Genomic DNA, 19,757 nt, shown 5'->3' with positions numbered 1-19,757 from the left:
CAGACAAAGTGACTCCATTTAAATCAGTGGCTGTATGGACTGCCAGAAGCACCCTGGGATCTCACAGAGCCTCAGTTACTCCATGCTGAAGGAAGACTTTTTTTTTTCATCTTTATTGTTGAAAGTATTACATATTTCCCCATTGACCCCTTCCTTTTTTTTCCATTGACCCCTTCTAGCCCGCCCCCACCCCACACCTTCCCCACGCTATTGTCTGTATCTATGGGTTATGTATATATGCAAACAAGTTCTTTGGTTGATCTCTTCCCACCCAGCCAACCAATCCTGCCTTATCTCTGAGATGGACATCAAAGGGGACCTTTAAACAGTGTTCTTTCTTTGCCGCCATGGAGATATGGTAAAGAAACATCTAGTGCCCCTTGGGATACTGTCCCACCTTGAAAGACAGTGGTTCTTCCAAGTCTCCCATGCAGTGCGGTTGAGAGGCTTTAGAAAACCTCAGATCTCCCACCCATCAGTGGCTGAGCCAAGGTAACAGAAAACTGAACCAAATGCCTACCCATATCCTTTTTCTGCCTTGTTGCTATAATCCTGTTAGGAGCATATTTCTGGGTTTTATTAGCTCTGTAGCAGCCCTATAGAAGTGGAGAAGAGGACTGAAATGGATCTTTGGAATCCAAGGTTATCATCACAACCTTTTTACAACAAATTCTGAAAGCCTTGGTGTGGTATGAAATGCCCCCTTCAAGCTTTTGTCAGCAGATCCTACATTTCATGCCTAGGACTTCTTTCTAGTCCTCAGTGGAGCCTGTATCCTGGGAACCACCAGCCCTCCAGGCCTCTGTTCTACCATTTGAGACATCACCGGCTCATGAAAGCTCTGAACTTCTGTTGACACCCTGTTGGGTCTCATACTCCTCCTTCCAGGTGAGAGAGAAATTCCCTGAGTATCATCTTCTACAAATACCAAGATGAGCTCTCCCAGGTTGCTAATTTATTTTTTCACTCACACACAGTTTCTACAGATTTTATTATCATGGTATAAGACCTGAGGGACCAAGAACATTTTCCTTTCAATGCAAATATACTTTAAACTCATTTGGAGAAGGAAATGAAGGTTACACAAATGTTGACAGCTGATAATCTTGTCAGCCTGAGTCTTGAGGCATCAGTGCTTCAGACTCTGTCCCCAAAAGGCTCATGGAAATAGCAACTTAAGTTTCCTTATACAGCTTTCTGCCTCCATCAGGCCCCATCCAAACTGAGAGTCTCCATGAAGTTCAGCCCAATTGGTCCCCAAATGATGAAAAAGTGGGAAAATCTCTGAATTTGGAAACTGGATGCATGGGTTTAAGTACTGGCTCTGCCATGTTTCTGCTACATGAACTGAATACTAGACTCCAGTTTTCCCATCTGTCACATGGGGATGAAATGTGCCCTCCCAAGCTCACTGGGGTCCTTGCAAGGAGGAACAGTAGGTGTGATTAATCTGCATATTCCTCAGCACCTTTCAAATGAAGGTGTTCCAAACATAAACATGTGTGCAAATTCAACATATGTGTCTATATACATACATACACATAAATATTTTAGCATGTGCATATATACGTGTATATATTTGCACATGTATATATGAATGTGTATCTATTCATATTCAGTTAAAGCAAAGTTTTAAAGTAGCTTTAGAATCTAAATGGAAGAAAAGTTATCATTTCACCAGAGGCCTAGTATAGGTAGTTAATGAAATAGAACACTATCTCTTACTTTTGAGTTTCCTGGAAGCCAAGGCCAAAGGAAGGGGCATATGGCAGGTTAGCATAGCTTCTCTTACCAGATAGAAAGAAGGTTACATATTTTTCATGAGAGATCCCACAAGGGGGATTTATCATATATATGACATCATATAAATATATATATTGATGGCCCCATCCAAACATATATATGACATCATATATATACACATACATATGTATAATGCATACATATGTATGTGTATATGTATGCATGTGTGTGTGTGTGTGTGTGTGTGTGACCATATATAGGGGGCCCTGAAGAGAAACCAGATAGTATCATAATACCAAGTTTTCTCAAACACCCCATCAATGTTATAATACAATATTAAACTAGAATTTAATGGAGCCATTTATACTCAAGGACTCTGTCTGTTTCTTGTGCTATATAATGGCCTTGATGCTATTAATTAATGCCATTAAATAAGATTAATGAATCTCAAGTTTCTTTCCCCTCAGAATTTTTAATGAATATGCTTAGTATGGAGACTTCCCTATTTTCCTATTGCATAGATTGGTGCTGACCATCTATATGAACTTACACAAGTAAATTTGACTCACTTGAGTCTCATTCTCATTTGGACAATTTTAATGTCCTTAGTATCAACTTTATAAAAATGTTTGTAAATATTAAATGAGATGATGTATAAAAAATTCCTATCATGGTGATTGGCAGGCAATAAAAATTGCCAGCTATCATTATTAGACTATCATAGATGGTTTATATGAGGCAGAGTGTGGAGGTGCATGAAGGAAAAAACAAGCAAAATCTCTGGGTGCACAGAGATTTTTAACCTATCAATCAAATTTGAATAGACTGTGGGCAGGATGCAGGAGGAGGGAATTCAGGGAGGAGAAATAAAATCAGTGAAGTCCAGATGTACAGAGATACCAAGTGACACCCTGGACCCATTGAGGAGAGAAAATTTTCAAAAGAATGTTGTACTTATAGAAAGACAGGTGGAGAAGTGAGACAGTTCTTCTGTGGGCTCTTCCTAGAGGCTGAATTTTGGTCAAGTTCCATCTTTTACATTGTTCTTCCCTCCAAAAACATTCCTAAGTCTTTACTATCTCAGAAAGGTGGGTTGGCCAAAACACTTCAACTTCTGTATCCATCCAGTTGTCACCAAGTTTTTCTGGTTCTACACTCTAAATTTCTCTCCAATCCATATATTGTTCTCATCTTCAGTGTCACCATCCTGGTGCCGTGTACCATTTTCTCTTGCCTGGGAAACCCCAACAGCCTCTTAATTTGTCTTACCAAATCCATCCTTCCTTGTCTCAAACCCATTCTCCAACAAGAAGTGTAAATCGGTGTTCTATGTATCTTCATGTCAAGAACCAGGAAACCAAGCTGGATTTGAACCTGTGCTTGTAAAAATGCTGTCATGGTTCTAATCCTGGCCAGAGGACATGCCCGGGTTGCAGGCTCAATCCCCAGTGTGGGGAGCACAAGAGGCAACTGGTCAATGATTCTCTCTCATCACTGATGTTTCTGTCTCTCCTTCTCCCTCCCACTCTGAAATCAGTACAAATAGATTTTTTAAAATAAAATAAATAAAAATGCTGCCAGGCAGTCCTGTGCATTCAGTGCCATGCTTCCTGCTGAGTCATAACCCCACAAAGTGGAATCTGACTTGACTGAAACCAGCAGGCGTCCCTAACAGACTTCAAATCCCCGACACATCCATGTTTTTTTCTCTCTCCCACCACACGTGGCCAGCCTCCATCCCCCTCTCAATCTTGAAACACCTGCTGGCCCTGCCATTAGCATCAACAAATAATGAAGAGCTGTACTAATAACAATTATCATAATAAATTGGCCTCTGATTACATCTGTCACCTGAGAATTCCAAAGACTTTACAAACATCAATTAGTAATTACAGCTCAAAGGATGCTCACAGAGAGCAGGGATCATTGAGGTCAGAGAGGAGCTGTTCAGGGAGGCATGCAGGGCAGCTCTCACTGAGGCTGGCTTAGACCTGGGAGTCACCAGTCCCTGGTGCAAGGTCTAAACCTCTCTCCACAAGGTTCAGAAGAACCGCACTTCTGACATCCTAATTAGGTGATAATTTGTTCAGCTGTTCTCCTGCTCAGTCCTGGTGCTGTGGATGGCAAGCATAAAAAGTAGTTTGGAAAGGGAGCTTACAAATTGTGCAGTTTCCTTCTGTTGGCAGAAAAAGAAACTGAAGTCCAGAGTGGGGAAGTGAGCACAACGATGATGATGACAATGATGACAATGATAAAGTCCAATAATCATTTATTAAGCGCTTGCTCTGAGTCTGTGGGAGGATACATGGATAACTAAGATAACAGTTCCTGCTCTCAGGGAACCCAAAGTCCAGTGGGAAAGACAGTTATGAAAGCAAATATGCACAAAAAAGCTGTACCAGAAATCCCATTGGTGGAATACCCAGTGTGCAGATGGAAGCTTAGGGTGGAGGGGATGAGGGAGTGCTTAGCAAAAGTCTCATAGAAACAATAACATTTGAGCTGCATATTGAAAGATAAGTGGGTATTTCCCAGGCAGACAACAGGGCAGAGGACATGGTGTGTGCTGCATAGGGAGATCCTGGGCAGAGGCCCAAAGGTTGGGAAGAAGGGGTGGGGTTGGTTCCAGGATATAGAGAGAAGACCAGACAGAGACAGACACCAGATAAAGGGGGGATGCCTTGCATGCCATTCAAAAAGCTTGGAATTTATTTTGTTGAAGACAGAAAAAATCATCTTGTCAATGATCCTAATATATATTTATTACAATAATAAAACTATTCATGTGTAGTCTTTGTAACTTTCAGGCACTTGTTCAAAATTTTGTCCAACCCAGTGAGATGTGCAGAAGGTGTTGCTACTGTTCTGTAGATGAGGACACTCTAATTTTTAAATTTTTTTTATTTTACAAAATTGAGAGATTCATATGTGTTTTATTTCCCCTTTTTATAGAAAAGATAATATACTGTAGATACCTGGAAATCACTTTTTTATTCGTTCATAGAGGTCTCCCTCATTTTTTATAGCTTACATAGTATTCTATTATGTAGATACTAGAGGCCCGGTGCACAAAATTTGTGCACGGGGGGGGGGGGGGGAGGGGCAGTCCCTCAGCCCAGCCTGCACCCTCTCCAATCCGGGACATTCCTCTCACAATCCGGGACCGCTGGCTCCTAACTGCTCACCTGCCTGCCTGCTTGATAACCCCTAACCACCTCTGCCTGCCGGCCTGGTCGCCCCCAACTGCCCCCCCCCACCAGCCTGGTCGCTTCTTACTGCCTCCCCTGCTGGCCTGGTTGCCCCCAACTGCCCCCCCTGCCAGCCTGGCCCCCCAATTGCCCCCCTGCCAGTCTGGTCACTCCCAACTGCTCCCCTGCTGGCCTGGTTGCCCCCAACTCCCCCCCATACTGGCCTGGTCACCCCTCACTGCCCCCCCTCTGTTGGCCTGGTCACCCCTTACTGCCCCCCCTGCCAGTTTGGTTGCCCCATGCAGCCTGCTATTCAGTCATTTGGTTGCCCCTCACTAACCCCCTTGCTGGCCTGGTCACCCCACACAGCCTGCTGTTTGGTCGCCCCTCACTAAACCCCCTGCCGGCCTGGTCGCCCCATGCAGCCTGCTGTTCAGTTGTTTGGTCCTCCCTCACTAACCCCCGTTCCGTCCTGGTTGCCCCATGCAGCCTGCTGTTCGGTCATTACTGTGAGGGCATCCTGACCGATTTGCATATTACCCTTTTATTAGTATAGATATCTTAATTTATTCAGTCACTCTCACAGGTGGACATATAGGTTGTTTCAAATATTTCTCAATCACAAACATTTCTGCAATAAAGGACTGTGTACATATGTATTTCGTATGGTTGGAGGCGTGTCAGATAACATTCCTAGAAGAGGGATGGTTGGATCAAAAGGTGGACAAATCGGTAATCTTCATAGATATTTCTAAATCCCTGTCTTAAGGGTTGACTCAATTTTCATTTCCTCTAGCAATGTTTCAGACTAACTGTTTCTCCACAACCTCGCCAGCAGTCTGTGGTCGAACTTTAATTTTTTACAAAGTTACACATAAGACAATTTTTTTAAATTGATTTCAGAGAGGAAGGGAGAGGTAGAGAGAGATAGAAACATGTATGAGAGAGAATCATTGATCAGCTGCCTCCTGCACAACCCACACTGGGGACCTAGCCTGCAACCCAGACATGTATCTTACCAGGAATCAAACCATGACCTCCTGGTTTATAGGTTGACGCTCAACCACTGAGCCATGCCTGCTGGGCTAGACATTTTATCTCAATATAGTAATAATCCCCCTTCTCTCATTGAAAGTGAAGTCAACATCTTCTCATGTATTTAGGAGACTATTTATACAACTTTAATTACTTGTGTATGTCTTTTGCCCAATTCGCTATCACAATTTTTACCTCTTTATCCTTAATTTTTAAAAGCTATTATTATATCAGGGATATTAATTCTTTGTGATTTATGTTGCAATTTTATAGACTTTACTTATAGTGTTTTTGACACGCCAAAAAAAAAAGAGAGAGAGAGAGAGAGAGAGAGAGAGAGAGAAAGAAAGAAAGATATGAAGCCAAGTGCTTTTATTTTTTCCCCCTTTATTGGATACAGATTTTGAGTCACAGTGAAAAAGCCTTTTCTTACACCAAGGTTATAAAGGAATTCACTCATATTTGCTTCTAGACCTTGAAAAGTTTAATTTTTTTTACATTAATTTTCTGGTGTTTGGTATTTATTTTTGTATATGATATAAAGTGTGTATCTAATAATATCTTTTTTCTCAAATGTCTATTTGGTTGTCCTAGCAACATTTATTAAAAAGTTCATCTTTACCGCTGATATCTGAGATGCCACTTTTCTATTTTAAGTTTTTGTGTGTTCTTGGGTGTTCCTATGGATTTTGCATACTGTTCCACCAGCCTGTTGCCTATTTCCTCACTAGTCCCACACTGTTGAAATTATAGAGGCTCCGTGCTTTAATATCTGATAGGGCGGGTCCTCCCCCACCCCAACTCAATTTTGCCTTTCATGATTTCATAGTTCTTGCATGTTCACCTTTCATATAAGCTTTAGTGTCAACCTATCCATCTCCATAAAAAGCCTATTACTAATTTTACTGGGATTGCATTAAATTTATACATTAATTAGGGTGAACTGACATCTTTAAGATGTTGAATTATCCTAGCTGAGAACAGAGGATATTTTTGTACTGTTTGATCAAGTCTACATCTGTGTTTTTCAGGGGTGTTGTAAAGTTCTCTTCTATAAGTTTCAAGTTTGTTACCAAGTATTTAATCTTTGTTACCATTGAAATTGAGATTTGCTGCCATGATGTCCTTTGACTGATGATATGAATACTGTTCACTTTGTATATTAATTTTATATCCTGTTACCTTGTATTATTGATTCCTTATGGGTTTTCAGATATACTGTTAAATCATTTGCAGAGATAGTTCATTTTCCAAAGTGTATGCTTCTAATTGATTTCTCTTATCCACTTGCACTGATTAATCCTTCCAGTACAATATAAAGTGGGAGTGGACATAAAGGACACCCTACTCTTGTTCTTGATCTTAGTGGTTATGCCTTGACTAGATCCCCACTAAATATGATGCTGGTTTTAGGACTAAGATATATTCTTATCATGTTATTAGAGAATCCATCAATTCCTATTTTCTTGAGTTTTGTTTAAAATCAGGAATGGGTGTTAAAATTGTGCCCAATGCTGTTTTGCATGAGTAGAGGAAGTGTAATTTTCTCCTTTGATCTATTAATATGCTATATTATAAGAATGGATTTCTTTTTTTTTTTTATTGATTTCTGAGAGGAAGAGAGAGATAGAAACATCAATGATGAGAGACAATCATTAATCAGATTCTCTGCAAGCCCACAACTGGGGTCCAGCCCACAACCCGGACATATACCCTAACCGGGAATCAAACGGTGACCTCTTGGTTCATAGGTTAACACTCAGCCACTGATCCACACCAGCTAGGCTTTAATATTCTTAATAATTTCTCATATTATAATCGTAGAATGTCACTTACAATATTTCTGCTTTATGGGACATTACAATGCTTTCTTAATTAGCTCATCTATGGTCAATTTTTGTGACTGTTTCAGAAGCTCATAAGAAGTTTTTCCTCTATTATCAGGCTGTAGGATTTAATACATATCCACAGATCTGCTTAATTATTATAGCTCTTCTATATCTTTGGCTATTTGTTTGCCACTTGATTTAATTATACTGACAGTAGTTATTTTTTTAATATATTTTATTGATTTTTTACAGAGAGGAAGGGAGAGGGATAGAGAGTTAGAAACATCGATGAGAGAGAAACATCGATCAGCTGCCTCCTGCACACCTCCTACTGGGGATGTGCCCACAACTAAGGTACATGCCCTTGACCTGAATCAAACCTGGGACCCTTCAGTCCGCAGGCCTACGCTCTATCCACTGAGCCAAACCGGTTAGGGCGACAGTAGTTTTCTTATTCTCTTGCATCTCCTGTAGTTTCTACTTCCTAAAGGTGATTTTTGTGGGTTTTGGTTCATAGATATTCATGGATGTTATATTTCTTGTTAATTGTGGGTTCCAGCATGAAAAAGTGTCCTTTCTTATGTTTAATGTGTTTTAAATGGCATTTCACTCTGTTTGATACCAAGATCACTACTGCTGCTTTTTTTTTATTTTTTTATTTGCCATTTATAGTTTCTCTCATTTCTTTATTGTTGCCTCCCTTTTGCATTACTTTATTTTAGGTGTGACTTTTATAGAGAGCAGAAAGTTAGGTCTTGCTTTATGAGACAACTTGAAATCTTTTTCATTTAATTATGGGTTAAACTTATTCACATTTGTTGATATGACTAATATAGTTAGTCTAACTCTGTTATATGTTGTGTATATCATAATTTACTATTCTAATTTCATAATACATGCTAGGGTGTCTTACTCTTTTATTTTAAAACTAGTGACCTGGTGCATGAAATTTGTGCACATTAAAAGGGGATTAATTAGAGAAAATAATTTAATAATGCTATATGTTCTTTCTCTATAATAGAAGTGTCAGAGATGAAAGAAAATTAGTAAAATGTATATGAAAACCTTCCTCCTGTCAGAGTCTGGGGCTCACCACAGGACCCAGAGTCAAGTCCCTGCCCACCCACATGCACCTCAAAAATCACGTGAGACCCAAACCTGCCCGGCCCTCCCCCCCACATTGGGCTAGATCCAGACCCGGCCAGTCCCACCCTTGTCAAGCCCTGCTGGGCAGGGGCATAGCCTCAGGTCCCCTGGCCTGGCGCTAGGACGGGGGTGTGGCTTGACGTCCCCCAGCCCAGACCGGGGCGGGGGCATGCCTTGAGGTCCTCCATCAAGTCCCGCCAGGTGGGGGACACAGCCTGAGATCCCCTGTCAAGCCCCGCTGGGTGTGGGGGCATGGCCTGAGGTTCCCTGTCAAGCCCAGCCAGGCAGGGAGGTGCAGCCTCAGGTTCCCTGGCCTGGTGCTAGGGTGGGGGGTGCGGCCTGAGGTCCCCTGTCAAGCCCCACCTGGTGGGGGGCGTGGCCTGAGGTCCCCCGGCCTGGCACTGGGGCGGGGGGGGGAGCAGCCTGAGGTCCCCTAGCCCAGCACCAGGACAGGAAGCTCACCTTGAGGTCCCCTGTCAAGCCCTGCCGTGTGGGAGACATGGCCTGAGGTCCCCTGTCAAGTCCCACGGAAGCGGGGAAGGGGATAGCCTCAGGTCCCTGCTGATTGCTCGTTAAGGCTCCTTATGGGAACTTGGCCTCAGCTGTGGGTGCAGCCATCTTTGTGATGGAGTGATGGTCAGTTAGCATATTCCCTTTTTATTAGATAGGATTTCTTTTGATATTTACTAGTAGAAAGTTTTGCATTTTTGTTCTAATAGTTATCTTTGTGCTTAAACTTTTCAATTCTTTTAATATGCTCTTTTCTTATTTAATTTTATCTGATCTAGTCTGTCAACATTTTTTCCAGCATTATCTATAATAATAAAAGCATAATATGCTAATTAGACCAGACAGCCAGACTTTGACTTTCCAGACAAAGCTGGGGCTGCAAGGGCCGAGGCAGCCACTGCGGCTGTGAGAGCCAAGCCCCTTACACGCATTTTGTGCATCGGGACTCTAGTGGAGGTATAATTAACAAATAAAGATTATATACATTTAAGTAATTTGGAAAACTATAGAATGACTGTGGGATCAGGGCTAAATCCCATATTAACTGGGGCAGCTCAGTCTTAGGGAAGACAAAGGCATGAGTTAGAGTAACTGGAAACTATGAGATCAGGGCTAACTCCTATTATATAGGAGAGTAGAGTAAAAATTGTGTGTATTACACAGGTAACTAGTGATTCTTACCAGGTTGGCAATAATACTTAACCTAAGTCCTCTGAATAATAATCAACAGCTATTGTAAGACCCTTAATTAGAGACATCCTCAAATTTCAGGAAGTAGTCAAAAGATAGATGTGTGGATGGATGGATGGGTGGATGGATGGAACTTGGCCTAGTCTCAAAATGGAGTTTATGAGTAAGTAAGGGAGTATAGGTGTGACACATTATGAAAAAATAAGGTAAGTAATAGCTTATTAAAAAAAGAAAAAAAGCTACTTTTGTGAAGTGCAGTGATATGGAGTGAAAATAGTTATATAATGCTGTCACAAGTATTAGAAAATAATGTTTGCAGGCCTACCCAGTTTGGCTCCGTGGATAGAGCGTTGGCCTATAGACTGAAGGGTCCCAGGTTTGATTCTGGTCAAGGGCACATGCCCAGGTTATGGGCTTGATCCCCAGTAGGGAGCATGCAGGAGGCAGCCCATCAATGATTCTCTCTCATCATTGATGTTTCTATCTCTCTCTCCCTCTCCATTTCTCTCTGAAGTCAATAAAAATAGTGTTTGCATGTTCATGAGGACAGTGTACTGAAAGTGCAGGAGTACTGCCAGTAGCTGAAACCAGACTCAACATTTGAGAACTTGAAGCAGCCTTACAATATCACACCTACTTGGCCAAAATGGCCTTCTCCATTCCTTTCTCTGCCATTTGATTGATGGGGAAAGTGAGCACAGAGAGGGGCAGTGACTTGCTTTATATTGCCCAGCACTAGCAGGGCCTTGAGTAGAAGCAGGACTGAACAGAAGCACAATAGTGAGGTCATTATATTTTACCCCAAGGTGATATATATCTGTGTGCAGATTTGCAAGTCTGGCATAGGAAGTGGGTATGAATGAGGTTAAAATTATGGGGAAACTCGGCTGTCCTGGCTTAGTGATTGAGCATTGACCTATGAACCAGGAGGTTACAGTTCAATTCCCGGCCAGGGCCCATGGCCAGGTTATGAGCATGATCCCCAGTGTGGGGCATGCAGGAGGCAGCCAATCAGTGATTCTCTTTCATCATTGATGTTTCTCTATCTCTCTCCCTCTTCCTTTCTCTCTGAAATCAATAAAAATATTTTTTAATTATTAAAACAATAAATTTTAAAAAATGATGGGGAAATGAAATTGTGTTGTACTGTGGAGATAGAACAGAAAATGTGAAATGTTTCTCCTCTTTCCAAAGCCTTACTCAATCCAAGCACAAAAAAAATAGTACTAATTTCCTATTTATAGAACTGATTGGGGACTTTTGGCATGTGCATACTGGCCAGACTTCCCATACAATAAGATGCAAAACTTCAAGTATGTTCCAGACTTGCTTGCTAACAGTTCAGTCACCCAGAAGGTCAAGAGATTGACTCAGGACTTTGTTATTCTGTACTTGTGTCTAACCAACAAAGACAAATTGGTTATGGAATTAAAAGTGTCAGGAACTTAGAAGAAAGAGTACATGTCAGTGTCATGTTTGTCAGAGCCAGGAAGAGTTAAGCATAATCAGACATGCACAAGATTACAGAGAACAGATTTTAAGAGATGTGTGGTGGAGGAGGTTGTGTTGGGAAATGGCCCAATTTCATGCATCAACTGTGGAAAGGAAGATGATGCTAATGAGAATTAGAAAGTTCTCTCAAATGACCTAGTGGGGAAGAGAAGGTAGTAAGTAGAATAAACCATAGCAGCTACTTAGGATTCCCTTTAGTGTAACACACTTTAAACTTTATCTTTAAAGTCTAGTTAGATAGATAGATAGATAGATAGACAGACAGACAGAAAGCAGGTTTGTGGTCACCTTTGCAGGATGAAGTGACTCAGGGGAGCATGGATAAGCTTCTGAGATGCTGGCAATGTTGGGTGTTTATATCTAGGTGCTGGCCATCGATGTGCATTTACTTGTGAGAATTTAGCAAATTGTGTTTAAGATCATTATAACCATCTACATACATGTTATACTTCAAACTGATAGTGCAACAATTTTTAAGATTTAATATATTTCCGTCAGAACTTATTTTTTTTTAAATATATTTTATTGATATTTTACAGAGAGGAAGGGAGAGGGATAGAGAGCTAGAAACATCGATGAGAGAGAAACATCGATCAGCTGCCTCCTGCATACCTCCCACTGGGGATGTGCCCGCAACCAAGGTACATGCCCTTGACCGGAATCGAACCCGGGACCCTTGAGTCCGCAGGCCGACGCTCTATCCACTGAGCCAAACCGGTTTCGGCAGAACTTATTTTTTAATGCTTATATCTGTCTGTTCGTTGTTATAAAAATTGTACTTTTTTTTATTCATTAATTTCCTTATGTGTTAATCATTTTTGTTAACAGCTTGGTAATACTCCACTGTGTGGGTAGGCCACAAATTCCTTTATCATGTCTGTAGGGATAGATAGATATGGTGCTCGTCATTGTCACGTTTATAAAAACACCAGAACCAACATCTTTGAATATTAAGGTGATTCACTGAGAATAGATTCTTAGAGGTAAAGAGATTAGATTGATTCTCTTTAAAGTCTAGATACATAGTTACAAATCACCCCCAACAGTGTTGGCTCATCAAACCCTTGCCCACAGTTATATTCAACCATCATGCACAGAATTGGCTAGTTTTCTAATGTAGTATTTACAAAATATTTTTTTCTTTGTCTTAATATGAAGTGGGATGTCCTGCTGACCGTCTCTGGTCCCTTAGCACCCCTCCCATGAGACTCAACTTCTTAGTGATGATCATTGTGGTACATGACGATTAGCAGATCTTCTTAAGTTCTCTGCAGTTGTACTTTCCTTAACTATCTCAGGCTTCAGTTCACTGACCTTTTAACCAAAGAACAAAAATGGAAGCTGAGAAGATTTGAAGAAGTTTGCTTCTTCTCCAAGCATGAAAACCACAATAAAAAAACTAGTTTGATCACCTTTTTAATCATTTTTAAGTTTTAACTCATTTGTGATGTAGGTTTTTTGGCATCATATGTAGAGAGTCCTACTCTATTTCTATATTTTTATCAGTCATTCTCCCTTTTCTCCATCTTCCTAATGTGTTCATTAAAAAAAACATTTTTTCTTGAAATATAACATACTTCAAATATCATATGAACGCCTCGAATGAATACTTCATATATTAAAACCATAATGTGTCATATTCTTTTCATAAATCTGCATTTTTCATTTTATAAAAATAAAACATTTATTTTAAAAAGGAACACTTTCGGTATAAAAATAGAGAGGAAAGAAAACACTTGTCCCAAAGAACAAGTCATGTCAACCCAACCTTCTTCCTTTAAGGGAGTTCTTTGGCTAATAGATTAGAGAAATACAATAGACAGGGTATCAGTCTCTGAAGTAAATTTGACCCCATTCCCAAGTTATTTTGTGGGAAAATGTAGCACTAACACCTGAGTGACAAAGCACTTGGGGAAATGAGTAACTAGTTCGATACTGGTGAACAGATGAATGCCAACCTGGAAGAAGTATTCTGGTACATACCACAGAGCTCTACCATTGGCCTTTTACAGGTTCCTACTTAATTAGTTAGCTGGATGAAGTTCGAGAAAAATTATGCCCAAAAACTTGCAGATAGTGGAGAATATGGTGATAGGTTGTAGTAATCAGATGAGTCAAGGAAGATGGAAGGTAACAGTGTATGTGACTGTACTTGAGTTTCAGAAATACAACCACATCTGTAGATGTAGAAGCAGGCAGATATATTTTGGTTGGGGGAGGGAGGAAGAAGTTGCAGGTTGTTGGCACATTCACTGTGATCAATTATAAATTAGGATGTTGCTATGCTAATAGAAGCCCTGTATAAGTAAGGAAAGTAGAAAAAAAAAAGTGACTAGCTAGGTGATCATATGTGGATAAGACCACATGGAGACTGTTGCTTCCTTTTATAGTCCTTTCTCACTAAGAGGGACAACTGGAAGATGTCCTAGGATGAGTGGCTAGGATGATTCAAAGGTCTTAGACTCTTATCATATGAGAAATTGTTGAGGAACAAGAATGTTAATGAACTGAAAGCCATCTTCCAATATACAGACATCTTTCCTATGCAAACAAGAGCAGACTGCCTCTGGTTTAGGGCTGCGGATGCCAACCTTTTGGACCTCATGGACCACCAGTGGTTCGTGGACCACCACTTGGCAACCGCTGGTTTAGGGAACAGAATCAAGACCATTGAGGAGTCATACCTGAGTTTAATAGTAGTGACAATTTCTAGCATTCAGAGGTATGCGTAGATAAAATAGACTCTGCTGTAGTCATTAGCATTTCTTCTCTATTTCTGAGTGCATGGAGGACTCCAGTAACCTCGCTAAAGTTAGGCATGGCCACATGACTGGTTCTAGCCAATGAAACCTGAGTCAAAACAAAAGTGTTGCTTCTGATACAAAGTGTTGTATGTAAACCAAGACTCTTCGGCCTTCTCTTTCCTGCCTCAGTGAACACTGAAGCCTTGTGTTGAAGTGGAGGTGCCAGCCTTTGTCTCTGAGTGACTACAATGATGAGACTCTCCCAAAACCACCACACTGGCCTCCCAGACCCAGCCACACACCTACATCAGACATGTAACTTGGATGGAAAATAAGCCTTTGCTGATTCTAGCCACTGAAGTTCATCGGTTTTATTATATTTACATAACCTTTTCTATCCTAACTAACACAAGTGCCTTCAAAATGTAATGGTTCCTTATGAGTAAGCATTAGCAAGGCAAGCATTGTGTTCCTGAGACACACACACACATTGCATTCTTTGTCTTTTATTTTTATTGCTATGCTACTTTCAGACTATTGCCGGGGGTGTAACTTAGTGAACTGGAATTTTCAGCTTCCTCCAGGACTTCCTGGGAGATGATCCTAATAAAATAGGCTAAGCTCATTATCTTCTGTAACTCAACTTCATACTCAGCAACCCCAAAAACTTATGGATCCTGTCCACAGGGGACCAGCCAACAACGATTAGATAGTTCACTCTGCAAAGATTCTATTGCCACATAAATACACACACACAACATTATCTATGAAAACTGAGGTCCACCAGAGATCTCAGGGCCAAAGTGACTTTTTGAACATGAACTTCTCAGTTTGGATCTTAAACATTCATATTGGCAGGCTATTGCCACGTGTCTATGTCAGTCTCTGCATATAGATGCATTATTTACCTATAGCAAAGTTTCCCAAAGATGCCCTTGGTTCCATTTATAACCCATGGGTTCTCTCAGGAACCCATGCAGCTAAATAAAGCACACAGCATGCCATCATGTGTCCACTTAGTGTTGTTGTTAAAGTTGTTCTCTGGTGGGCAATATCTGATATGTTTATACAGTGGTTTTGTCTGGGGAAGAAGCTTATGAGGTGGTGTGAACCAGGAAGTGAAAAGAAGTGTGTACCTAGACTGAAAAGAAATGAAGAAACGGAATTAAAAAGTGATTCCAATGGGGGGAGAGAGGGGAGGAATGGAAAGGACAAATTTAAAATTATAATTAAAATACATATTAATGCATATATATGCAAATATTTTTTTTTCTTTGTATAGCAAACCAAACCCACAACTAATTAACTAGAGCCTTACTTTTCTTGTTCACAGGAGACCAAAATCAACTGTGTTCGTCTGGCTACAAAAGGTATGTTGGCATGTTCTTCTCTGTCTTCAGCCATTCTTTAGTCACTTAAGTATTCCTCCTTCTAGCCACACAGGGAGAGTTTAGGCAACACTAATGAGAAAGAATTGTTATTTTTATTGGAATCATTTGCATCTAGGCATTAATGTATACCTGACTGTGTATATATTAATAACACAGTGCCTAAAGCATAGCAAGAGCTCAGAACATATTTGTTGAATCAATGGATGGATGAACTGGTATAATAATCAGTGAGTAATATAAGTTTACTCAAATATTCTTCTGCTATATATTCTTGAATTTAGATCTTTGTTTATGTTGAAATTTTTAAGCATGTCTATTAAACCTATCTTATGGGTTTTGTACTTTATTCAATTGGCACATGGCTTTCAAAAATGAGGTGATTACTGTTGATGCCTTTAATAATGGGAAAAGAAACATGGCTTTGTTTTGTAGTTGGCATTTTCAACACTTCCTCCAAAAACCTAGGCAACATTGTTCAGCCTCATCACTTTTTGTTTTCCTAATTATAATTGAATCGTCTGGCTCTTTCAATTGGTACATGTTTCTATTTATTACTCTTTTTAAAAAATCAATGAATAGTTTGTTATCATTTAACCTCTTACAGGGTTGAATGGTTAGATATCAAGTTTATCTTTTTGTTATAGCATTGCTATTTTTAACAGCTATCCTTCCCATATAAACACACCAAAATTGGGCAATTCTATTTTGTTCCCTGCTTTTATTGACAGCATATATAGTTTCATAGGTAGCTTCCTTGGAGATGACCATTATAAGTATAAGTATAAATATAGTCATAGATATAAAGTATAGATAAAAACAATGACCCAACTATGTATATATATATGTGAATATATAGACACATGCACACATACAGAGAAAATGCACAGATATATTGGGGAGGGGAGACAAAGATTGAGACAGACAGAGAGAGACTGAGAGAAAGAGAGAGGGGGAGGGAGGGAACGAGGGAGTAGGAGAGAAAGAGAAGAAAATAATATCTATGGTTATTTGACAAACATGTGCCAAGACCAGCCAAGCACAGCTTTTACAACGTTGAAGAAAATAAGATCAATTTGTAGGCAGAACAGAGAAGATGTGAGAGGAAGGAGAAGACAGAGCACTAAGGGCTCATTATGACAAGAACTCATCCTGATTTCACAGAAGTCATGAGGGGTCGGCATGTCCCTAACTTGTTCCCTCTGGGGAACTCGAGCTACTAGACAGAAAGAAATAAAATGCCCTTTGTGAGGAGGCCAGGAGAACTGATGGCCTGCAAGCAAAAGTGACACAAATCACAGCCTTGCCGACTTTTCCCTGAAGACAACAGATCATCTGGAAGAGGGACACCATCCATTGAGTAGCTCTAGAGCTCTAGGCGGCAAGCAGGACACCTGGGTGTCTAAGGCGTCTGGCTTACACAGGCAGCCAGGAGAGGGAAGGAACTTACGTAGAAACCCTCCCTGTGATGCTGCTCCATGCTTCCCCTCTAGCCGTTGATTTCTAGACAAGGGCAGGTTGATGTGGTCGTTCTGCCCACCATGGGGTATGTGAACATCTAAGGATACCCTCTGAGACATAGGCTTGGATCATATCTTAAGAATTGGGAACATGTGATTGGACAATCAGTAGGTATGTATGGGGACTCTGAGAGAGAGTATGTACCACTGCTTTCCTGGGACATTGAGGACCCACTGTGCGCACACAGAGGGCATGCTGCTGCCGAGGCACCTTGCTGGTCTGCAGGAGAACTGAGTGGTCTTTAGAAAACAGAAAGCTCTCACCTCTCCTCAGAACCCTTAGGGTTTCTCCTCCTGTTTGACCTATACGTCACAGTCATCCTTATTGGAATGTGTGCACCTGTAAGGACTGGAGAGATAGCAACACACGAATGAATGATATGTGCCCAGCTGGCCACGCCCTGGCAGAGCTTGGAGGAGTCGGGAGTCCGAGTGGCTCTGAGCAGCCACACCTGGGGTTTCCAGTTCATTGAGGGCCGTCACTGTGGCCCTTAGAGTGGGGCTCCAGCAGCACATGGGAATGGGGCAGGGAGCTGGATGACGTAGCATGCCCTCCACCACAGCTCAGGGAGGGATGCCCGCACAGCATCCATCAGATAAGAGGGCACTTGGTGACTGCAGAGCAAAGACAAGGGAAGGGAACCTACGTTTGGTTAGTGCAGTGGTCGGCAAACTCATTAGTCAACAGAGCCAAATATCAACAGTACAATGATTGGAATTTCTTTTGAGAGCCGAAAACCGACTTCTGCGCATGGGCCATGAAGTTCCAATCGCACTGTACGTGCGCGCCCGCACGTGGTATTTTGTGGAAGAGCCACACTCAAGGGGCCAAAGAGCCGCAGTTTGCCGACCACTGGGTTAGTGTCTCTCTGTGCCTGGCATTGTAATGGAGCATCCCAGTTGATTAAAGGCAAACCCCATCTAAATCCATGCACTGCCCATGGGGACTCTGTATCAGGATCGAAGGCTAGGAATCAATATTTAACCTGTCTCTTTCCTGAATCAAATTTCCCTCTTTGTGGGTTTGGTGAAAACACTATTCTTTTTAATAGAGGAAAATACGATACTGGGAATCCCTCAGGCGCTGGGAGTATGGGAAGTCCCAGTGGCAGATTCCTCGGGCCATCTGTTTCCTCCAGGCTCCTCCACCTCTGGCATTACGGCACCTTCCTCAAGTGTCTGCCAGCGGCATCCAGCCCCTGGCGCGTGAGCTTGTGTGCAGGCTCGAGGCCAGGGCTCTGGTGAGAAAGCAGCTGCCTGTGTCCTGTCCCTGACATCAGACAGTGTGTGTGGTTAGCTGTGTGAGTCTCGCAGAACTGGAGGGCTGCCACTCCGAACGGAACAGCTCCGAACACACACGCAGGGTCATTCTGACCTGACCCCAGGCTCCGCGCATCTTCTGTGAGAGGCCACACCTTGTCTACGTGTCATGTCACTGTGTGTCACTCCAATGGAGTGCTGCCTGGTTTGGAGGGTTGCCAAGAAAGGGACCTGCATTGGTCTTCTGTGGCTGTTGTACCAAAGGCGCACAGATTGAGTGCCTTAAACAACAAAACTTACTGTCTCTCAGTTCTGGAGGCTGGAAGTCAAGTGTCGGCAGGGTTGGTTCCTCCTTGAGGCTGTGAGGGCAGGATCAGCTCCGGGCCTCTCCCCAGCTTCTGGTCGTTTGCTGGCAATCTTTTCGGTTCCTTGGCTTGTAGAAGGACCACTCCAAACTGTGCCTTCACCTTCACATGGCGTTCTCCCTGTGTGCATCTCTGTGTCCAAATTTCTCTGTACAAGAACACTGGTCATATTGAAATGAGGGGCCCACCCTACTCCAGTATGTCCTCATCCTATCTAATTACATCTGGAAGGACCCTATTACCAGTAAGGTCACATTCTGAGGTCCTAGAGGTTAGAACTTTAACAATTGAATTTAGGGGGGAGTCACTGTTCAACCCCAAATAGGAAGCATGCAGTTAGGGGCATGTCCATGTGGTTCCACCAGAGCCTCTGACTATTCGCCATTCACAGTGCAATCCCATAGCTTTCAAGGGTGTGCAAGGAGCAGGAGCCAGCCCTGCCAGAGGGGGGACCTGGGGCGTTAGAGGTCCAGCTTTGGCTGCTGCTCCCTTCAGAAGCTGAGTGAGATGAGGCTGCCTCAGGCAGAGAACCCTGATCTGTGGCAGCAGGACCCTCCTCAGACCCGACATGACGATGGAGCATCAGGTGCTGATCCAATCATGGTCTGGGGCGTGAACAGGCTGGGCTTCCTGGGGAAGGAACCAGCACTTCCCTTTGGGAGGAGCTCTGATAAGGGGCTGCTCCATGTTAACCACTAATTTGCCAACCAGGTGTTGCCACGGCAGGAAGTTCCTGGCGCATGTAGGCCCTCGAAAAACGCCTGCTGAAATGAGTGAAGGCATCGGAGTCAGCATCTCACTGCAGCAAGGCTCAGAGGCCTTGAGGG

The 19,757-nt window shown here is 42.1% G+C and overlaps 1 protein-coding gene across 19 annotated transcripts in view; it reads left to right on the top strand.

The window, feature by feature from the left end:
* PTPRT (protein tyrosine phosphatase receptor type T) overlaps nucleotides 1–19,757 on the top strand; it is a gene marked incomplete at its 3' end in the record, with an annotated part of 976,718 nt that overhangs the window by 779,144 nt on the left and 177,817 nt on the right. For all 19 annotated transcript variants that reach the window (XM_080686646.1, XM_080686642.1, XM_080686645.1 and 16 more), the window contains exon 13: nucleotides 15,731–15,767. In XM_080686646.1, the coding sequence (XP_080542772.1) occupies nucleotides 15,731–15,767 (37 nt within the window). The remainder of the gene's footprint in view (nucleotides 1–15,730; nucleotides 15,768–19,757) is intronic.

Source organism: Plecotus auritus (assembly GCF_963455305.1).
Source record: "Plecotus auritus genome assembly, chromosome: 8".
Taxonomy (NCBI): domain Eukaryota; kingdom Metazoa; phylum Chordata; class Mammalia; order Chiroptera; family Vespertilionidae; genus Plecotus; species Plecotus auritus.
This window is presented reverse-complemented; position numbering and strand designations above follow the sequence as displayed.